The sequence below is a fragment of the Alosa sapidissima genome, chromosome 4 (assembly GCF_018492685.1).
Source record: "Alosa sapidissima isolate fAloSap1 chromosome 4, fAloSap1.pri, whole genome shotgun sequence".
NCBI lineage: Eukaryota > Metazoa > Chordata > Actinopteri > Clupeiformes > Clupeidae > Alosa > Alosa sapidissima.
The window spans coordinates 26,217,973-26,239,837 of NC_055960.1; the positions used below are offsets into that span (position 1 = coordinate 26,217,973).

A 21,865-nucleotide genomic window follows, 5' to 3' on the forward strand; every position below is an offset into this window, starting at 1 on the left:
AAGCCATTTGACAGGCCAACGAGAACTGTGCTCTGGTAATGTTGTTTGGGCTGAAACACAACTTAATACTGAAAACTGCACATTTTTGTAGAGGTTGACAGGGTAATTGTATTATCAGAAAACACTTAGAATGTTTTTGTCCTTGTGAGAAATATATGCTGTTTACCTCAAGAGAAAAATGCTTAGAATGTTGCCATCCTCAAGAAACCTGGTCTGTTTTTTTTTCATCACATATCCCAATCACATAAAAAGTTAATCAATTGACACACCATACCATCACTGACAAAAAGAAAAAAACAGATGACCCAGAATGAAAGGATAAAAGCTTTTTATTATGTCTGGGGCCCGATGATAGATAACACAATAGCAGGATAGCAGCAACAGGATATGTAGTGCATTTTGACTGCTTTCATCAGCTCTTTTCAGTCAACTGATGAACTGTGTAAACATTTAAATAACTCTCTCTCTCTCTTTCCCTCTCTCTCTCTAACACACACACACACACACACACACACACACACACACACACACACACACACACACACACACACACACAGACACACACTATTTTGTGGCAGAGGCTGTTATTACTAGAGTTGTAAATTAAGTCTTGTATTTGAAAGCACTAGCCCCTGGCTGTTGTTTAAAACCACCCCACTGTCAAATATGTAAAAAAAACAAAAAACAGCTTGCACCGGTGCACGCCTATTGACCACCACTTACAATTCTCCGGCTAACCCGACAAGTGTTATCAGCTGTAGCTGTGAAAAGAATTAAAGGTCCTTTATTGTCTTTTCCAGTTGTGGACCACTCACGCAGTCCCAGCCCAGGTTTACAGGGGTAGACACAAAAACCCGTAAACAGGAAACAGACAGTCCATAGTAGGCCTACGCTTCCCCTCACTGCAGCCAACACTTTTACACTTGCAGCCTTGCCTATGGTTGCTAAAAATAATTGACCCCAGGAAATGATGGCATTGTACTATGGCGACATTCCTCTCTCCTGACATAATTATCCACTTCTGTTTACAAACGGTGCGACATTTGAAATCATTAGACCCATTATGCAGGGCTCTGATGACGGATAAGAAAGAGTTGACAGATTTATTGCCTAAACAAATCATGTATCCAGCTACACTGGAAGAAGAAATAGGATAAGATAGAGGGATGCTAGAGAGATGTTTAAAATCCGATGCTGATGTGGCAGTACGCTGTCTGTATTACAGTAATAATGCGCTAGTTAAACGTTCATACCTTGCAAAAAAGTGACTGTGGTTTTTATTACATGCTAGAGGAACAAGATATCTACTACATTTCCAAATAATGTTGTATAGCTGTTAGCAATCACAAATCACTTCATCACAAATATACCAGTTCATGATTCACCAGAAATGTGGTTCAGTTGAACATTTTCGGCAACAATCACATTGAAACAATGACAACATTGAGGTTGTAATGGATTTGCAAGTGAAAAACATTATTGTGTGTGTAGTGTCTCTTGGACTGTGATGTTGACAGACAAATCTGACCCAACTATAAAACGTTTATCATGATCTTGACAAGTCTACTTAAGCACACCGAAGTGACCTTGGCCTTCCCATCCTGAATAGTGTCCATTTTTGTTACATGCTGTCTTTCAGTCGGCTAAAATATGTGAGACCTCATTGTTCCAGGGAAAACGTCACTGATTCCTGTTTATTGAGTCACAAAAATGGCTGGTCCAACTAATAAACACTCTCTTTCTCTCTCTCTCTCTCTCATCTTAATTCGAAACAAGTTGAGTGAAGGGGAGAGGGAACAGGAGTAGTAGAGTTAGGGAGGTTTTTTTTTTTATTTATCAGTAATCCAAGTTCTTGCTCCCAAACTTTTACAGTTCTTTACATGAGTGAATGAATGAATGAATGAATGAATGAATGAATGAATGAATGAATGGTTGTGTCATTATGTGACATTAGACATGTTATTATTATTGTTTTGTTTGGCTTATTGGCAGTACAATTCCTCTGTCCTTCAATTGTTTGGCTTATTGGCAGTAATATTCCTCTGTCCTTCAATTAGTCAAAGCATAAATGGTTTTCATTTTGTGTTCCAACACACTCAGCATTCATTCACAAAACTGCTCCTAAATGACCTGCAGAATATGAATATCTTCATTAGTATGTTTGCCTTTTTAGACTTGAACTTGTGATCTCTGTGTTGACAGCACCTTCCCGCACCATTGAACTACAGGAGCACAAGGCATACTCTATTCTCCAAGATTTTGTGGCAATCCAAAACGTCATGAAAAGTAGATTAAACTCAATTTGTTGCTGTACAGATATCCTGGCTGGAAACTCCCCTTGAAAGAGATCCCAGGATGTTATTATTTCACCGTGGGAATGGGCACGCAGATCATCTGGAGGATGGGAGCCATTGTTTGTTTAGGCCAGGGCTTCAGGCTGAGGGATCTAGGGGAAGAGGTGAGGCTTAGGGAGAGCCCTGCCTTAGTGAGGTGCCAGCAGACAGCTGATCACACCAAGCCTATCTGTTATCGCTGCAATGCTCTGTGCCCATGTCCCACATAGAAAACTGATATAAGGTTTCCCAGCCCAGAACACTTTACAAGTAGACTTCAGTTTTAGTTAGTAGCAAATAGACTTCAGTTTTAGTTAGTAGCGCATAAATAATACAATAATATGGAAGCAGCAAAAAACTGGAGTAGCACTCCATATTGCTTGACAGTCCCTAAGCCAACACCCTTCTTATCATAAAAAACTGGTTGAAACTGGATGGTGGTTGGACACAGCAGTGATTAACCCTTAAAGGTGTAGGTTTTTGAACATTCTAAGTTCCGCAACAATTGAAGGTTCTAAAATTCTATGTTGAATTCAATGAACCCAGATATTCTTTAGAATGTTAATTTCCCAACATTCCCGTCACACCGGTGTGACGGTACTCCTTTAAGGGTTAATTAAAATATCACACTGCAGTGCCCAAGCCCAAAGTGCTAGGTAAGGAGGGGGTGGAACATCTCACGTAATTTCATGAGAAATAGCAGAAAACCACAGCTTATCATCTGACATATTATTACTGACCACATATTATCAGTGATGTCATTCATTTACATTCAGCCAACAAGGCTTTTCGATTTAGCAGAAAAGCTCTCTTGCATGTCCCACGGCCACACTTCAACGAAAAAGGTGACAGAGCCTTGTGCAGTCATTGCACTATGCTTGTGGACAGTTACCACTTGATTTAAAAAGTGCTGTCACTGTCACTGCTTTAAAATCCAGACTCATTACACACCTGTATTTTCTGGTGTTCTTGACTTGCTTCCATGTCTGGAATTTGTGCTTGCCTCTTGCTGTTGCCTGTCTGCTGCAGGTCTTTTAATGTGTTTGTATGTTTATTTATAACCTGTTTTATGAACTTTCAACAGCACTTTATTCAGTGGAAGTTGAACTTACTTGAACTTTTGTTTTATGTTGGTGATGATACTGGCTATACTGTCATGACAAAACACTTTCTCAAGGACATATGTTCTGGTGGGCCATACTGATATCTTTATTTTCCTGTGGAAATTATTGTTTAGGTCAGCTCAAATAATTCAGCTCAATAATTCCTGGATATATTACTCTATATATATATATATAGAGTATGCAATTAATTGTTGGAGTATTGACAAATTAAATGAAATAATAGCTGATGGTGTCCTAAGATCAATGCACAATGTTTGAAAAAGGTAAAAGCTTTACAGACATGGAAACTTCCTCTCCCTAATCCTCCATATGCAAAACTAGCTCCAGCTCTTTATCTCTGATGTGGGTGCCCACACCCTGTTCCTGGGTCCATATAAGGCTATAGTTTAATTTATGCTCAGGTGTTTAAAGGAACATAATGCAGGTGCACAAACATATAAACAAATGCACCCCCAAAACCGTGTAATTATCATCACTTTTGCCCTCTCTCGCATGGCACATGATCCTGTGTCATGTCATTTGTCTATTACAACATTTAATTTGATTACCATAAAGGGTTAGACTCTCACAGGAAGGTTAAGGGATGTAAAAGATTAAAGAATAAGGAGAGATCTGTAACATGTGGTGCTCTGAGACCTATAGAGCAGGAAAAGGTACCATCATCACATATTTCCTGAGTTATAGCGCCATCTAGTGTTAGGAGTATAATAAGTAAAAGCGGTGTTTTGGCTTTACTCATTCTGCATGGAAAGAGATTGGGTTCCATCTTGTGGAGATTGTACAGTAGGCCTACTCATGATTGTTCCAAGTAAATGGGACCATCTTGCCTTATGGTTTATTATTATTATCATCATCATCATCATCATCATCATCATCATCATCATCATCATCATTATTATTATTATTATTATTATTATCATTAGTGAGTACTGGAACTATTTGGCTGTGTAAAAGAGAAAATGTTTACTCAGCCTTCTGATCTCTGCCAGTGAGAACCTAGGATACAAATGTCATTGTGTTTTGTGTGGTTGATTTCCTAGGTCATGTATAGGTTGGCGGCCTGTGGACTTTACATTGGGGGGCTATATAAAACAAAGGGCAAACAGTTGGCAAGGTACTGTTCCATATTAGCAGTTATAGAAAGCATGTTTATTTGGAACAGATGATGTTACTTGTACCCAAACTTGTAAAAAGTCATGATAGATGGCTGAACTGCTTTAATTTACTGAATTATTCCTAATTCCTGTTAAGTGGAATCAAATATAGTAAAAGAGATTGTGTGTGTGTGTGTGTGTGTGTGTGTGTGTGTGCGTGTGTGCGTGTGTGTGCATATACATGTGTGCAAACGATGAAACTGTTAAGTGGAATGAAATAAAGTAAAAGAGGTGTGTGTGTGTGTGTGTGTGTGTGTGTGTGTGTGTGCGCGTGCGCATGCATGTGTAGTACAGAAATATGGATAATATTGAAAGTATTATTAAATTAAAATAGTTTACTTTAACTGTTATCACATTTCATAATTTTTCATTCATTTTTCATCACATTTCATCATTATTTAATGTAGCCTAAAATAATAAAGGTTGCAATTCTACTGAAAAAAGAGTTGCAACTAGTAATTCTTCAGCATAAACATGGAATAGGCCTAGGTTTCTCAGTCCCTTTTTTTGGATAGAACAAATCGAAGATTCTATGATAAAACATTACGAAATCCTGATTTGTTCCTTAGCGGTTACCGTACTGCAGTGACGGGTGTGGCTTCTGCCATGACCTCTGCTGAGGACAAACGACTAGCCAATGGAAAAGAGCGAGGTCCATTTTCATCCAATCGACGAAGATTTTCATTCAGGGGTAAGCTTTACCTCTTTGCACTTGCGCATATGGATGCAGCGTGACACGCGTGTAGAGGAAGTGTAACTGCTGTGTGTAGTGAGCGGTGACTGACTTGACACAGGGACATTCGCCACCGGTACGGGCCGTTAACAGCTCATCTTTGAAACCCAAAATGTCTTGGCTGTTCGGCCTTAACAGAGGGCAGCCCGAAGCTCCTCCGGAGATGCCGGTGCCGCCACCTCCACCTCCGCCGGCCGGAGGATCCGGTGGATCTAGCGGTGACAGACCCAAGGACAAATGGAGCAACTTTGATCCAACAGGGCTGGAACGTGCGGCCAAGGCAGCCAAAGACCTTGATCAATCACGTAAGTTTCCTTTTCATCAGTTATCATTCATTCAGTTACGGCAGGTGCTTTCTCAGCTAGTGAACAGGTCTAGTGGGCTGGTTACAGTGCAAGGTGATGCACACCAACGAAGATGATGCAACGAACATCAATCGCGGTCTCATGGTCACCATGAGGATGGATGGTACCATTCAGCACGTTACTAGACATTAGCTAATATTTGTGTAACGCTTCAAGTGCGATAGGTAGGCCATGGAATAAGCCATCACCATTGAGGCTTTTATAAATGTTGATCCTAAGTAAGTGCTTGCTACAGTATGTAGGCTGCTCTGATGGTCGCCGGCCTGCGACTAATTCTACTATCAAGGGTAAAAGTTCGAAGGTCAATATCAATTCCATGCAGTCATGTGACAGTGGTCTAGCATGCCTCTCAGTCTCATGACATTTAATTATGTGTATGTGTGGTCATGAACAAGGTTCACCTATTTACACAAATGCCCTTATAGTATTGCTTATCATTCAATAAGCCAGGTCAGTTTTTGTAGTGTTTGATAAGATCCGCTGTCTGGCCCCCTTTGTAGGACATGCCAAAGAGGCCCTGGATTTGGCTCGGATGCAGGAGCAGAGTGTTCAGATGGAGCATCAGACCAAGATAAAGGTAATAAAGCTGATTCTGATTCTGTAATACAGCATGATCTGATACATTTTGATTAGTGTGTGCATGGTTGATTGTTACAAAAAAGGGTAGATGAGCTGCGTGTTGTGTAATGCAGTATTGTAAACACACACAGATGATTAGATAACTAGTTAATTGAAATATCGTTTTTGGTCCCATGTTTGGTTAGCAGATCTGTTCTGGTCCCATCAGAAGCTCTACACATATCGTTGTAGTAAATGAACTGTACTCTGTTTGCTCTCACCCCCTTTTTTAAATGTTTAATTGCCTATTGGTCATAGACAGACAGCACAGTGTCTGAGTTAAACATTGTCTATTACTAAATGGATGAAACAAAACACAGATAAGCTCAACAAACACAAAAAGAGAAGTCAAGGGCAGGGGCTGTACAATCTCACCTCAAGTGGGTCGGGGGCAGCCGTGGCATACTGGTTAGCACTTCGGACCTGTAACCGGAGGGTTGCCGGTTCGAACCCCGACCAGTAGGCATGGCTGGTGTGCCACTGTGTGCCACTGTGTGTACACTGTGTGCTGTGTGTGTTTCACTAATTCATGGATTGGGATAAATGCAGAGACCAAATTTCCCTCACGGGATCAAAAGAGTTTATATACTTATAAGTCATTGCTAACATGGAAAGGCTCCATCTGCTCAATTTTCTTTCATTATTCTATGGAGCCTCATGATGAGAGTTCATCACCTCCACATTACAGAGTAGGCAAAAACACTCTACCCATGACTGAAATGTTGGAACAGTGAGCTTCAGTCAATTAACCGTGATTCCTTTAATGATCTCTCTGTCTCTTCCTAACCCTCAGGAGTATGAGGCGGCACTGGAGCAGCTGAAAGGTGACCAGATTCGCATCCAGGCCGAAGAGAGGAGGAAGACCGTGCAAGAGGAGACCAAGCAGAACCAGGCTGTAAGATTCAATACTATAGACCCTTTCAACAATAAAAACAAAAACAATGCTACTACTTCCTCTGCATTAAGATAACATATATGGAATGTTAAAACGGAAGCCTTGTGGGGCCAACTATGTAAGGGATAATGTATAGAACGCCGGTCATTATGGGGAAAATAAGTCCCGACAGGGCGAACCGGACCCCGACGCGCCAGCGGAGGGGTCTTGTTTCGCCCTGAAGGGACTTATTTTCCCATAATGACCGGCGTTATACATTATCCCGCTTATTATACAGGTACTTGCCAAAACGAAAAAATAAACTCCATGATATGTCTCTTTACACTTATTTGTTACCGTTTCGTCGTGGCTTTTGCTGAGAAACAAATAGTTCGCAACACACGCTGAACTTGAATCAAACATTCTTTAGAACACAGCTGATCAACCGTCTGCTTTCACTTTTGAATGAAATTCCAAGCGCAAACTCCGTTGCCATTGACAGCGGTCATTCTTGTTTTCAGAGGTCCTTTCCCAAGAAATAATGACCGCTAGAACTTTCGGAAATCCCATTCAAGTCAATGGAGCATTCTACTTGCATTGTGAAGAGCCGTATAATAAGATGCTGATAATGGAACTCTCTTGAAAGGGTCCATACTGATGCTACACAAGTGTTGTTTGTGTTAGCTTGATACTGTAGTTAGGCAAGACAGCCAACGTTTCAACGTAAACAGTGGTGCACTGAAAACCCTGTTGTGTTACACGAGCGCAGCTGAAAATGCTATTATTAGTGCTTTTTTTTTTTTTTTTGGACATTAGTTTATTTTTTCAACTTTTGCATTTGTAAATGAATTTAGTTGGATGCCTTGTGCACATTACTTTTGTAATACAGTGGGTTTTATATACACATCAGTGCTGATGAGAAAAGGTGCCTCAAAGAAAGTTGCACGCCATTGCATTTGGAGTACACATGTCGTTCAGTGTGGAAGCTGTATTAAAACGGTTTAGAGATTGAACAGATTGACATTGAACGGTTTAGAGATTGCCCCTGATGATGGAGTATTCCATAGTAAAGACTGTACTGATACATTTCTCTCCTCCATGAAAGGTTATTGAAGTCATGAGACTAATATGCAGCTCTGTGAGGATAAGTGTATGGCAGTCTTGTTATTTGAAACTGACTTTGTCTCGGAGTGGACCCAAAGAGTTTGAACCAAAATCTGGGTTTGGTGATCCGACACTAACAACAGGGCCTCTAATTAGCATTAGATCTTATGGGGGTGTGGGTGCTATCATGCTAGAGCAGCTTTGTTTCATGAGCATGTTTTCCTCTACTGTGCATCCATGATGGTGACACTTTTGTGTTTTACAGCGGGCACAGTACCAGGACAAGCTGGCAAGGCAGAGGTATGATGACCAGCTCCGACAACAGGTAGGTGTCCTTGCCCTCTCATTCATTTGCACTGGGGTCATTCTCTGGAAGCCATGTTTGGGCATCTATTCCTAACCTAAGTCATATTCCTAGCCTGACTTTATAATAGTGTAATAGTGGAAGGCAAACATGTTCTCAGTAGGACCATTACAAGTTTGTACTGTATGATTTAGGCCCTACATTCAAAGTGCAAAAAGAGTGATATTGAGGGTATTATAAAGTTATTTTTTGCAACCACATGACATCAAACAGTATTTCGTCTGCAAACAAAATACTTTAATAATGTTGTGTCAATATTTTAGGTCTCCACAACATACTAACGTGAAGATAAGGATCACATTTTGTGATTGTATGTTTTGTTCATTGTAATGGGACCAAAATTGTATGTGGTGTAGGTAGTAAGAACATGAACATTTTTAAATTGTGGCAGATGTTATACATTCATACAATACACATAGTTAATTGCACGGTTATATCTATGTATAATAATATCTATGGTATAACATTGGCATTTATTGCACTTAATGCCCATATAATGAGCCTTTGAAAATTACCTCTTCTTTTATCCTTAAAGGAGAAATCCGGAGATTTTTTCATATAGATCTCTGTTTCTCGAGGTCATCGAGTACTGTCGGCCAGGCAGCTACAGCCCTCCACTCTGGGGGTATGACGGTACTCGGTGACCTTGAGATCCATGTGAAAAATCGCCAGATTTCTCCTTTAATATATTAATGCCCATTACTTGTGGAGACCTTAAAAAGAAAAAAGAATGCTTGTACACAACAAGTTTATAAAACCCTTAAGCCATTCTTTTTGTACTTTTTTTTGTCTCCAAGTATGCCATACAAACTGAGCACACACTGGCTGAATAGCACTTTTGAAGATATTAATGCTCAAGCATGGTCTCCTCCTAGGTAACGTGCTATTCAGGCTGTAAAACTGAAATAATAGTAGATAGTAGATAGTGGACTGTAGATGTTACTAAGGAAGGATATGTGAGTATTGTGACATTATTGAACCCTACATATCTATATGTAAGGGATAATGGACGACACGGTGGTCTGTTCACAGAACTTAATGCACGGTCGAGGTTGTAAAACGGCCCCGACGGCGAAGCGGAGGGCCGTTTAAACCTCGTAAGTGCATTAACTTCTGTGAACAGACCACCGTGGAGTCCATTATCCTGCTTATTCCACTGTTGCCACTTGCGTTGTGTTCATTTCCTGTTACAATTTAAACGTTTTAATCGCTAAAACTTGTCTTGTTTGTAGAACTACTTTCTTCCAACACATATCAACTAATTTCTTAACTTGCAGGACAAACTGCCATTACTAGTTCTAAGTGGATGGTTGCTACAGCCAAAGGCCAGTCGTTAGTTCTTTCTCTCCCGTTGTCAAGCTGCTTTAGCTTGGAAACATCGCTATTTTACTTAGCCTGCTGTCATCCATCTAGCTAAAAGCAGAGAATATCTAATAAGGGGAGAACCTTCACTCTCGGAACTCTTCCGGTGTGGTACTGCATCTAGGGGCGCTCGCGGGCGAGTCCAGAATGAATGGAGGTCTATGGAGCTGTACCCCTCAAAATCCACTTTTCTCGGGATATAATTTTTTTTCAAGTAATTTGAATATTGTATTCGAAAGGGGAGGCAAAGACAATACACTTGGTTAAGTATTATATTTTTTGAAGACACTTAATTGTTCTAAAAAGCCTTTCAAACGTGTCAATGACGTCATTTATTAGCATGATCATAGCATAGCATAGCATCAATGCTAGCGTGTTATGGGCAACAACGACCCAACCTGTAAGAAAACGAAAGGACATGACTCCCGGATTATTTCACTTTTGATTGATGATCCATATCCATTTTGCGAAAAATAAAATTAAATCTGAGGGTTTCAGTTGTTAAATAGGTGAAAACAATAAATGTAGCCATGTAGCTCCATAGGACCCCATGTATTTTGGACTCGCCCGCGATCGCATCTAGGTGAACTCTGGTGAACTGCAGCCAAATTCGGTTTGTATGGTATTAATAGAGAGTGGGGAGGCTCTCCGTAGACGGGCTCTGCTAAAAGCCACCTCTGTCATATGCTACAATGTTGCCATGTTCTGAACGTTTGCATTTTACAGCTCAGATGCAACATGACAGTTCATTTAAACTTCACAACGAGTTCGGCGAATTAATATACAACTGTGATACGGCCCACAAAATGGATCTTCTTCATAGGTGTGCAAATAACATACGGTTAATGGTCGTTCTAAATTACGTAGGACAATGGGAAATTCAACCAAGCAGTGGAATAATCAGAAGTACTTTGTGCTGTATTCTTTCGTAAACTACGGTATTTACCAGACATGTGGACTCGAGTCACATGACTTGGACTCGAGTCAGACTCGAGTCATGATTTTAATGACTTCAGACTTGACTTGATAAAATTCGGCATGACTTGCGACTCGACTTGGACTTGAATACTATTCACTCGAGACTTGACTCGGACTTTGCCTCTTTGACTTGTGACGACTTGACATGTCTCGAGTCAAAAACTAAATTTCCTGATCGTGGACCAGTCACCCCAGAGATGTTTTCCCTCCGCGACTAAAAAAAAAAAAAATAGCGGAGACAAGCGGCCAGTCCAGAGCACAGTTCAGTGCTGCCGCTACCCCCACATGCGTTACGCACTGTGTGTAGGGCACCAAGAGACAGAGAAACGACCAACATTTAGCTAATAACTAGTAGCTTTACTGCAAACTGATTTGCACTCTTGTTAGAGAACGTTTACAATGTCAAAATGCACCAACAGCATGTTACATAAAGATGATACTTTTCGAGTCCTCTCCATTAAGATCCAACTTGAACTTATGCTAGCCTACTCCATTTAATTGAGAACCCCATCTAAGCACGCACGAGAGGGAGAGAAAACGAGTGGCAGGTTCCAGCTGGCTTGTCATTGTTGATGATGATTGATATTTTCTTTTAAATATAAGAAACGTATAAAAGGAAATCATGAAGGCAACAAATACGAGATTAGGGGAAATTGCGGATTTATCCGGTTCTCACTACTGTTATAAACTATGAGATCCAGGTCACTATGACATAGGCTGCACTCACTGTGATTTGGAAAGTGGACAAGAATATGAAGAGTTGTCTTTGCCTTTGTTTAATGGAAATGGTGAGTCTTGAAGTAGGCCTATTCAATAATTTGTTTACATGAAGCACATTGATATGCCGATTGAAACGCATTCCACTCAGCTAGCTAGGTGGCTACTGGCTACCAGGCTCATAATTCACATTTAATTGCAAACAGAAAATGTCAAGCAAGCATCATGTCATACATGCATCTATTTCCAAAGGAATGAAAGCTGTTTGTGCCAACTTAATATAATGCTTATCATTGTTAATATTGTGCTATTCATGTGGCACAAACAATGTTTGAGTTTGTGGACTAGCCATAGGAATGGAGCTGGTAAAAAAGATCATTATGAGAATGTGTGGACAGTGGCACACAATGGGCTTAAAGTGACAGTGCACCATTTACAAATGAGATAAACAGCATCACATGTGTAGTATTTCTTAAGAAATTAATACTTTAAAACAAAATTACTGTGTCATTATTATCTTTTAAATAATATAAAAGTGTTGACCTTGGCTTCCCTTATGAGTCGCCACTGGCAGACAGCCTAATAAATTGTTTGCAGGCAAATCTGTGGCCTAGCGCAGTGAAATGCCATCAGTCAAATTATTACTCATCCTTACAGTGGGCTCCGAAATTTGGAAAAACAATATTTTTATTTGTCATGTAGCTATCCGTTTTGTACAGATTACTCAGGTATGCACATGTGTATATTGTATGCGCATGCATATATCGTAAAAGATTTCAAGACAGAAACATTGAACATATTTTAATCTGTATTTATAAAAAAAAAATCTGTGGATTAGATGGAAGTGTTAAAATTATGATCGATAGTCTAATAATGCCATTATTAAGTGAAGAGTACCTGATGACTTGTTCAGGACTTGAAAAAGATTGGGACTTGGACTTGGACTCGACTTGGCTTTGATGAGACTTGGACTTGGACTCGACTTGCCCTTCTCTGTATTTACTTGGGACTTGACTTGGACTTGAGTGCTAAGACTTGGGACTTACTTGTGACTTGCCAAACAGTGACTTGGTCCCACCTCTGGTATTTACAAGTGAGAAGTGACTTGTAGACTTGTAGATTGGTAGGGATGTAATTGAGACCATCTTTGATTTAATTTGCAGCAAGCCATCAATGAAGAGAACTTGCGCAGGCAGGAGGAGTCTGTTCAGAAGCAGGAGGCCATGAGAAAAGGTGAGGAAGTGGAACCATCTCCACAGATATTAGCAACATTAGTGGTACAGAGATTTATTTATACCGTAATTTCCAAACTATTAGCCGCAGCATATACATTGATTTTGCAAAATTTCTTCAGCTATGCGGTTAATACACGGGGGTAGTTAATATGGTATTAATATGGTTTTGTTTCTTTTAACTTGCATAAAACAGTCCTGTGGCTTATACACAATGCGGCTAATACACAGGAAATTACTGTATTTTAGACCTTTCTATTGAGTGACTGCTATCTGCCACTTACAGTCTCGGGTCTTTGTTATATCATGGCCACAGATGCAGGATGTTTTGGTTGGAAGAACCTGTGCTGCTATGAAGTTATGCTTAGTTGGATAGGATACCTATGTCCTTCCAACTATCCAACAAAGAAGGCAACAAAGAATAGAACTTTGAAACTCCAATTGTTAGGCTTAATTGATCCTGTAAAGAAGATCCACATCTGTGCCTACTATGTGAGCTCATGTAATGCTATATAGCTTGTTTATAACTGGTATGTGTTTATTTTTTATTTTTTTATTTCCACACAGCCACCATCGAACATGAGATGCAGTTGCGTCACAAGAACGAGATGCTTCGTGTGGAGGCAGAGTCTAAAGCTCGGGGACGCGTGGAGCGGGAGAACGCTGACATCATCCGCGAGCAGATCCGTCTGAAGGCCGCTGAACACAGACAGACTGTCCTGGAGAGCATACAGTAAGCATGCAGACTCCTGTACCAACAGGTAGACTGTGGTAGGACAGAGTATTGGCACAGATACCCCGATTTTAGTCAGCTACAATTTACAAACTTACAGTTTGATTCGATCGACATTTGGAAATAATAGATGTAATAACGGCTGCATTCAAATTAGCAAAGGGAAGCGTTGACAAACTGTTTTTAGTCTGCTGCAAACAGTCTGAGGATCTAGTTCTTAGCCAACATACATGGATGGTGTACTAAGGGTTGCTGTATGAATGAAATACTCTGTTTGCCTATTCATGCTCTATGCAATGCATGTTACGTGTTAGCGTGTATGTGAGCTTTCTCACTTATAACTTTGGTCTGCTCGTTAAAACACTTCAGTAAAAACACATTGTCATACAATAGAAAATAGACTTGTCTTGTACGCCATCTAGAACAGTGGTAAAGCCCCTTCACACACACACACACACACACACACACACACACACACACACCATATGGTAGCGTTTCCCAGTGTTGCTTGTGGGCTCCCACAGCACTGCATGAGCTGGGTCTTTTCCTGCTCAGAGTAGCACGTCTCGGTTAGCTGATAAAAAACATTGTCATTAGATGATTTGTAGAGTCAGGCGTGTCGAGAAACCACATTCATGCAGATTCGACGGTCCCCGGGAGAGTGACCACAGACACGCATACATATGGCTTTTAGTCCAGGGTGATGTGCAAGCAAACTGAATTTGAATTTGTAACAAAACAAATTGTTACGTCTTCCCTTTTTTTCGTGCCTTTATGTCATTTGTGTGGGTGTGTGCTTTCTTTTTAGAACTGCGGGGGCAGTTTTTGGAGAAGGGTTCCGAGCCTTTGTGTCAGACTGGGATAAGGTCACAGCCACGGTGAGTGCTCACTAGGAAGAAAAAATGAATAATTGTGATATTTTTTATCTAACATGGGTGGTTCTTGTCGGCATCACTAAAGCAAAAAAGCATGTGCATTTGGTTTGGGGAATATTAGGTCTATTAGTGTTTGACTGGCATACTGAAGGTAACCTGCAGTTCCTGTCTCATACCTCTAGGTGGCAGGACTCACATTGCTTGCAGTTGGCGTTTACTCGGCGCGGAACGCCACGGGCGTGGCTGGGCGCTACATTGAGGCTCGTCTCGGCAAGCCCTCCCTGGTCCGCGAGACGTCCCGCATTACTGTGGGCGAAGCCATCAAGCATCCAATCAAGGTAGAGGACCTGCTGGCCTGAGGCCCTCTCTCACGCGCCGCATTTGTCTTTCCCATCAGAGTGCCATCGCTCCCGGAGCACACTTTTCTCCAAAGTGCTGTGTTAAGATTTTGTTCTCAGGCTCAAGTGAGCGCTGGCCAAATTTCAAGCAATTTTTCACACACACAAAAAAAATATATAATGGAGACCTTTAAACTCATACATTACGTTGGCAAGAACTCTTTAGAACACTTTGTTCCTAAAAAAAACCCTGAAAGACCTATTCATCCATTTCCTGTGAAGGAAAGTCTACATTAGTCTAGTAAGGCCAATATCCATCACATTTATTGTCCTTAGTCAGGTGTAATGCTTCAGGGTTAAGCATAGAAACTCTAGGAAGGTGAGCCTAAAGTGGTGAATTGGGGGCAACTACCAGCACTGAAGCACAGTGTGGAACAGCAGTGTGGTTGCACTGGCAATTGCAAGGTCAAAAGGTCCAGTTAGAGGTCAGACAATTCTATGAAGTGAAGTGCTCCAGTACCTATTGTTAAGCACACACCTTTTTGAAAGGGAGATTTAACAGCCTGAGACCTGCAGTAGATGAGCGTGCTTGCCATTTACAGTTCCTAGTGTGAGTGGGAGAGAGGGAGAAGGAGAGCAGTTGGCGTGTGGCCGAGGCTTGTGCTGACGGCCATGAATCAGTTTTGAGGAGCTTTTAGCTGATTAGAGGGGCCCTGTCTTGCTTCAAAGTTTAGTGTGCCTTAAAGAATTCTTGACCTCTTTTCCCTCAATCCCTCTCTCTCTGTGTCCCTCTCTCTCTCTCTCTCTCTCTCTCTCTCTCTCTCTTACCTTTCTCTGTATCTCTCTCTTACCTCACTCTTTTTTTTCTGCCTGCCTCCCTCCTCCCACTGCCTCTTATCTTTTACTGTCTTTCCTCTGTATTTTTAACTATCCATTTACTCTCTTTCTCTCTCTCTCTCAGGTGACAAAGCGCCTGAGCAGCAAGCCTCAGGATGCTCTGGAGGGGGTTGTGCTTAGCGTGAGTATCAGTACCAGCATGGATTCACATTCACCTATTCATTGCAATATTCATGTGCAAGTGCAACAGTCATCTACATCTTCTGCTAGTCACAGTAGTCATTATATACATATATACATACACAGAAACATCTTCTTTTTTTTTAACACAATTATGTTCCTGGTCTTTCTCAGCCTGTCCTGGAGGAGCGTGTGCGTGACATCGCCATAGCGACGAGGAACACACGGCAGAACCGAGGGCTGTACCGCAACATCCTCATGTACGGCCCACCTGGCACTGGCAAGACCCTCTTTGCCAAAGTGAGTTTGTTTTTGTTTTTTTCCCTTCTCCAAATGATGCATTTGCAGTAATGCCCTGGACCTTGTAGGATCTTTTCATTGCATATTACCAGCCAAATGTCTCTGCTCCTTTTTGTTGTGGCGATACACTAAATCATTTTCTTGTGGGTTTGTGTATATTAACAATGTCATTAACAATGTCATTCTCAAATCTTCCACCATGTCGTTGTGGTTAGAAATTGGCAATGCATTCTGGGATGGATTACGCCATTATGACAGGTGGTGATGTGGCACCAATGGGACGTGAGGGCGTGACAGCCATGCACAAGGTGTTCGACTGGGCCAACACTAGCAAACGAGGGTAATGCACGCCTGGAGTTTTTCAGAGAACTGTCTCACAAGAGTGCAGTTGTGTTTAAATGTGTTTCCAAGAACCTAAGCATGGACTTACATACATTACATTACATTACATTACATTACATTACATTTGGCTGACACTTTTTAGCCAAAGCGACTAACAACATAGTAAACAGTTTAAGTTTTAGAGCAGTTCTCAACAATTTTAGGACAATTTAAAAACATTAGAGTACAGTAAGAATAAGTGCATCAGTGAGTGCTGTTTTTAACAGTTACTTGTCAGTTTGAGACGACTGGTGAGTGCTAGGATCAGTAAGACTTGTTGTAAGTGTTGCTATGAGAGGAGATGTTCTCTAAAGAGCTGGACATACAAGGGCTGTTCACATCAGGAATGATAACGGCAAAGATAACTTTTATATTAGCGTTAATATTAGCGTTGTTATCGTTATTGTTTATGTGTGGACGTCGTCATTCATATCAGCTAGTCATTATCGTTATAGTTATCATTCTTGGTGTGAACGGCCTTTTAATAGGCAAAAATGCCCTTGTAGACAAGCCAGTAAACTCCAACCAATCTGAGCAACTATGTATGTGATTTCCAGTTTTAATAAGATGCCCCACCTTTCTCTCTCTGTCCCACACAGCCTCCTGCTCTTCGTTGATGAAGCCGATGCATTCCTCCGCAAAAGATCCACTGTGAGTTCCCGTGTGTCTCTTTCTTTCTCGTTCCTGCTCTGTGTCGACACTTTGTTGATTCTTCACAGGTCCGACCTCTCTATATTCATCTCGTTCCTTACCGTCCGTCCGTCTGTCTGTGTGTCTTATATACAGGAGAAAATCAGTGAGGATCTGAGAGCTACACTAAATGCATTCCTGTACCGCACTGGAGAACAGAGCAACAAGTTTGTCCTTATCCTTTATTACTCTTTATCGCTAACTATTACACACGCTACAAAACGAAACATACTCAAATTTACCCTAAATTACCCCTGAAAACATACCTAAACCACTTAATTTAAGTTAAGTGTTCCTTAATTTGCTTAACAGGCCCTTTATTTTACCTTAAATGTCATTTTAAGATGTGACCCATTAATCTACATTTAAGGTGTCATGTCAGAAGTTCCCTTTATTTGTTGTGATGAAGGGGGTAATTAAGAACAATTTAAGGTGTCAATTCAGGGATTCCTTGATTAAGGGGGGAAAGGGGAAATCGAAAAAGTAAGGGGTAAATTCAGTAGGCTTTTCTCCTTATTTGACCTTAATCTATGCACATTTCTACTTAAAACCTACTTAATTATAGAGGGGTTTTAAGGGCAAAAGTAAGGCATTTATAAGGGGTGAAGTTGTTTTGTTTCGTAGTGTACATGACATGTGTTTGTACATTATCTTTTCTTTGCAATTAGACGTATTGATATGTAATCATACACCAGTGAAAAGTAATGATCAAGATGGTGCTTGGATATAGAATTTTACCAACATTGGTGTGCTCTGTTCTTTGGTGCAACCATTTGTGGTTAATGAATAAGGGCTTCCTTTACCAGTGTGCATGTTTTGCCTCACTGTGTGCCCGTGAGAATATCAGTGTTTACGTTACGTCCTTTGGCAGATGTTTTAATCAAACGTGCGCTCTCTGTCTCAGGTTCATGCTGGTCTTGGCCAGTAACCAGCCGGAGCAGTTTGACTGGGCAATAAACGACCGCATTGACGAGATCGTCAACTTCGCCTTGCCAGGGCTGGAGGAGCGGGAGAGGCTGGTGCGCCTGTACTTCGACCGATATGTGCTGGAGCCAGCCACTGGGGGGAAACAGTGAGTGTACGCACGCCACACGCACACGCACACGCACACGCACTCACACACACACGCGCACACATTCATTCACATACAAATGATGCATAAACACACACACCCACTATGTAGAGACTAAAACACAGTGCACACATACACTCGCATTCACACATTTTGGCAGCAAGCTTGTAAGTACCAGTTTTGGCACCTTTATCGTTTTCTTTGGACCACCAACAGAGTCTCCATCAGGTAAAGTAAGTGTAAGCATGAATCAAAAGCTACTGTAGCAGACTGCCCAGATTGCGTTCTAGTGAGAACAGGCTGAGCGGGGGTGTTGCTGTTCTTAAGTGAGTGAGGATTGTTCTGCGTCAGGCTCTGCTCTGCGGCAGAGAGAACACCAGCAGAACCGAGCCATCTGGACTGGCCCATTAATTACCGCTCACTGGGCAGCGGAACAGAACAGCCCAATCCCAGCAGCCTCTGGGCCAAGAGAGTGAATCAAGATGAAGACATCCAGCAGTCTTGTGTACTGTCATAGCTCGAGCATGTAGGGTACCCAAGGAAAACATCAGTACATTTAAGCATTTGGGTAAAGATGTTTGCAAATGGTATAGTGGCAGCATTTATGTAACGTTCCTTTTGCTGATAGCAGAAAGGGCTAACAGTACAAATGAGCCATGGGCTGATCATGAAGAAAGCACATGTAAGGTACAATTGCCTTGTCCTTAAATTACATAAATAAACATCTTTGGTGTATGAACAGATATGTAACTTTGGGAACATTTAGCCACACTATAGTGATTGCCTCCCTGAACTATTTGAACCAAATGGGCTGTGTGAACGTGTGTTTTGGGCAAGAGCTATCCTGTACGTTTCTGTTGTCCTTCAGTAGCTCAGTTCACTACTCAGGAAGTACACTGGCTGATTAGACAGTGTTTGTCCATGAGTCGCTTTGAATTAAAGTGTCCGCTAATTGATTCTATGAAGGTATGCAAATGTGTTTCTGTGAGAATGACATGACTGATAGAATGTGGTCTGACTGTGCAGGAGGCTGAAGCTGGCCCAGTTTGACTACGGACAGAAGTGCTCGGAGATCGCTAAGCGGACCGAGGGGATGTCGGGCAGAGAGATCTCCAAACTGGGCGTCGCCTGGCAGGTCAGTGGAAGTCTGGGCTGATCATTCCTGTCCTGTCATTGGATCTCTCCTTCATTCTCACTCATTTACTCTTGCTGTGATTATTCAGTATTTTTGAACAAAGCAGCCAAAACAGTATCCACAATTCATTAAGTCCTTGAAATATTTACCACATGAATCATTTAGCAAAGCCTCCCTTGAGTAAGTTGGCTTCACTAATCCTCAACAACCCCTCTGTTTTTTTTCCTGGCTGGTGTTTTCTCAGCTCCGTCTCAGCCGTGGAGCTCTGTTTTAGAAATGGAGCTTACCTCAGCTTAAAATAACTCTGGAACATGTTCTCAGTGATGCTCCATAGGTGACCTGACAGCACTGAGAAGTGGGGCACTCACTGGAGCACAGTGAGGCCTCTTCTCCACTAGGGGGACTCAGTCAGTCAGATAGAGAAGCAGAAGCAGCCACTCTAGCTGGGTGTAAACACTCTGTGGCTTGCTACTCTAGCCAGCCTCCTTCTGTGTTCAACGATGTAGACTTGTAACAGCTATGTAGCTGGATAGATATTTCCTAAAAGAGTAACTCCACTGTTCTTGTGTGATTGTTTGCACTTGCCCTAATTAGCTGCTGGACTGGACTAGATGCCTTTTTCTGTTACTCTGTTCTTCGGTTATCCAACACTGTCTACTCCGGCCTTGTTTTCCTGTCACCTAATTACTGCCTTCTCTTCCTCTGTTCTTTCTTTCTTTCTTTCGTTCTCTTTCTCTCTCGCTCTCATCCACACCCTTGTTCCCCATCCCAGGCGGCGGCGTACTCCTCTGAAGATGGCGTGCTGACGGAGGCCATGATCGATGCGAGGGTGGAAGAGGCCATAAGGCAGCACCGGCAGAAGATGGACTGGCTCCACACGGAGGCGACAGGGGAAGGAGATGGCACTGTAGGAGCAGCCGTTGACCTGGGCAAGATGGGCTTCACATTGCCTCACGGAACCCCTCCACCGCAGGCCTTCTCTGGGAACATTCTAGAATTACTGTCCCCCTTCAGGGACCGCAAAATGGGGGAGGGGACCGGCAACGGGACAAAATCAGAAGCACCGCCTCCCAAGGACGGCACTCCTGTCTAATTGGCCTAGTTTACAGTCCATCACTTCTCACCGTCTTTCCTCCAATAACCTCAATTACTGACCTCCGGCCTGTTTGTGTCTAAAGACCAATGGGAACATCAGGAGTCATTTTAACATATGTCTCTATTTCAGAGTCCATCCATCGTCCCCATCAGATTCCGGCACAGGCACCACATCCCCCAGTCCGCGAGCAGGGCACATGTGTCACCCCAGACATTGCACGTTACATTAAATTATGCACTTGTGACACTTGATGCCAGTGCTCAGGAACGGGTGATCCTCTGCTCATGCAAGGTGGTGGGGTAGAGTTTCTGGTACCTAGGCACCACCTTGGTGTGGTTCTGGGACTTAACCACCCATTAAGCTGTGGCCCAGCACTAAAGAAGAGGAGGGGATGGGGGAGAGAGAGATGGATGAGACATTAAGGTGCTCTGGGATGGGGACTAAGGAGTTTATGAGCCACTGATTGGGCACGGGTCATATCCAGAAGGCCACTGTTACCTGTTTGCCTGTAGTCTGTGTTCATGTGAGAGGGATGAGAGGGGTAAGACGTAGAACTGTATTCATGAGAAGAATGATTATAAATGGTGTGATGTTCTGTATTTTGTGACTGAATCAAATCACCCTGTCTGTGTAAGTTTACTTTACATGAAGGAAGAATGAGCTATAATTCCATGTCACTAATATAAAGTGGATAAATATTAATCAGATGGAAATGTGTGTTTTTATGAACAGTAAACATAATGATTTCTTAAAGTCTGCTAGTATGTGTTGTATGTCAGGGTTTTTTTTAAACATATTTTCTTTGATTTTGGTTTTGCATCAATCAATGGTAAAAACGCATCACAAACCATCAAACTTTTATTGAAACACAGAAGTTCGTCTTCACAACAGCAACATCTGAACAAGGAAACGGTGAGGGAGAGAGGGGACACTGGGTACTTCAAGACGAGAGACCGAGCCAATCCCGGCAACACCTCAAGTCACATGATCCCAACCAACCAGGACATACACATTCCAACATCCTAATACACATAAAGCACATTTCTCATCATAGACACACACAGCAAGACCACAAACCTCTTACACTGCAGAGACACTAGTAGTCCAGATCTGCAAAATTCATGTGTCTACAACATGTATGTTAATGTTCATGCAGTAAGATGGAGGACTGTATTTTTTTTATTTTTTTATCTTTTCATCTCTCTTCACTGCTATTTGTATATTGCCTTCATACTGAGCTGCAGTCATTTGGAATGTAGTTTCTCTGCAT

At 41.8% G+C, this 21,865-nt stretch overlaps 1 protein-coding gene across 1 annotated transcript; it reads left to right on the plus strand.

Annotated features, from left to right (window-relative positions):
- Positions 1–5,321: 5,321 nt before the first annotated feature.
- atad3 (ATPase family AAA domain containing 3) lies at positions 5,322–21,348 on the plus strand. Its single transcript, XM_042090275.1, has 16 exons — positions 5,322–5,649; positions 6,210–6,286; positions 7,121–7,222; positions 8,571–8,630; positions 12,890–12,959; positions 13,526–13,691; positions 14,500–14,569; positions 14,749–14,904; positions 15,866–15,922; positions 16,096–16,221; positions 16,437–16,561; positions 17,202–17,253; positions 17,389–17,459; positions 18,197–18,364; positions 19,391–19,499; positions 20,272–21,348. The coding sequence occupies exons 1-16, from the start codon at positions 5,457–5,459 to the stop codon at positions 20,590–20,592; spliced, it is 1,923 nt and encodes a 640-aa protein (XP_041946209.1). The 5' UTR covers positions 5,322–5,456; the 3' UTR covers positions 20,593–21,348.
- Positions 21,349–21,865: the final 517 nt, after the last annotated feature.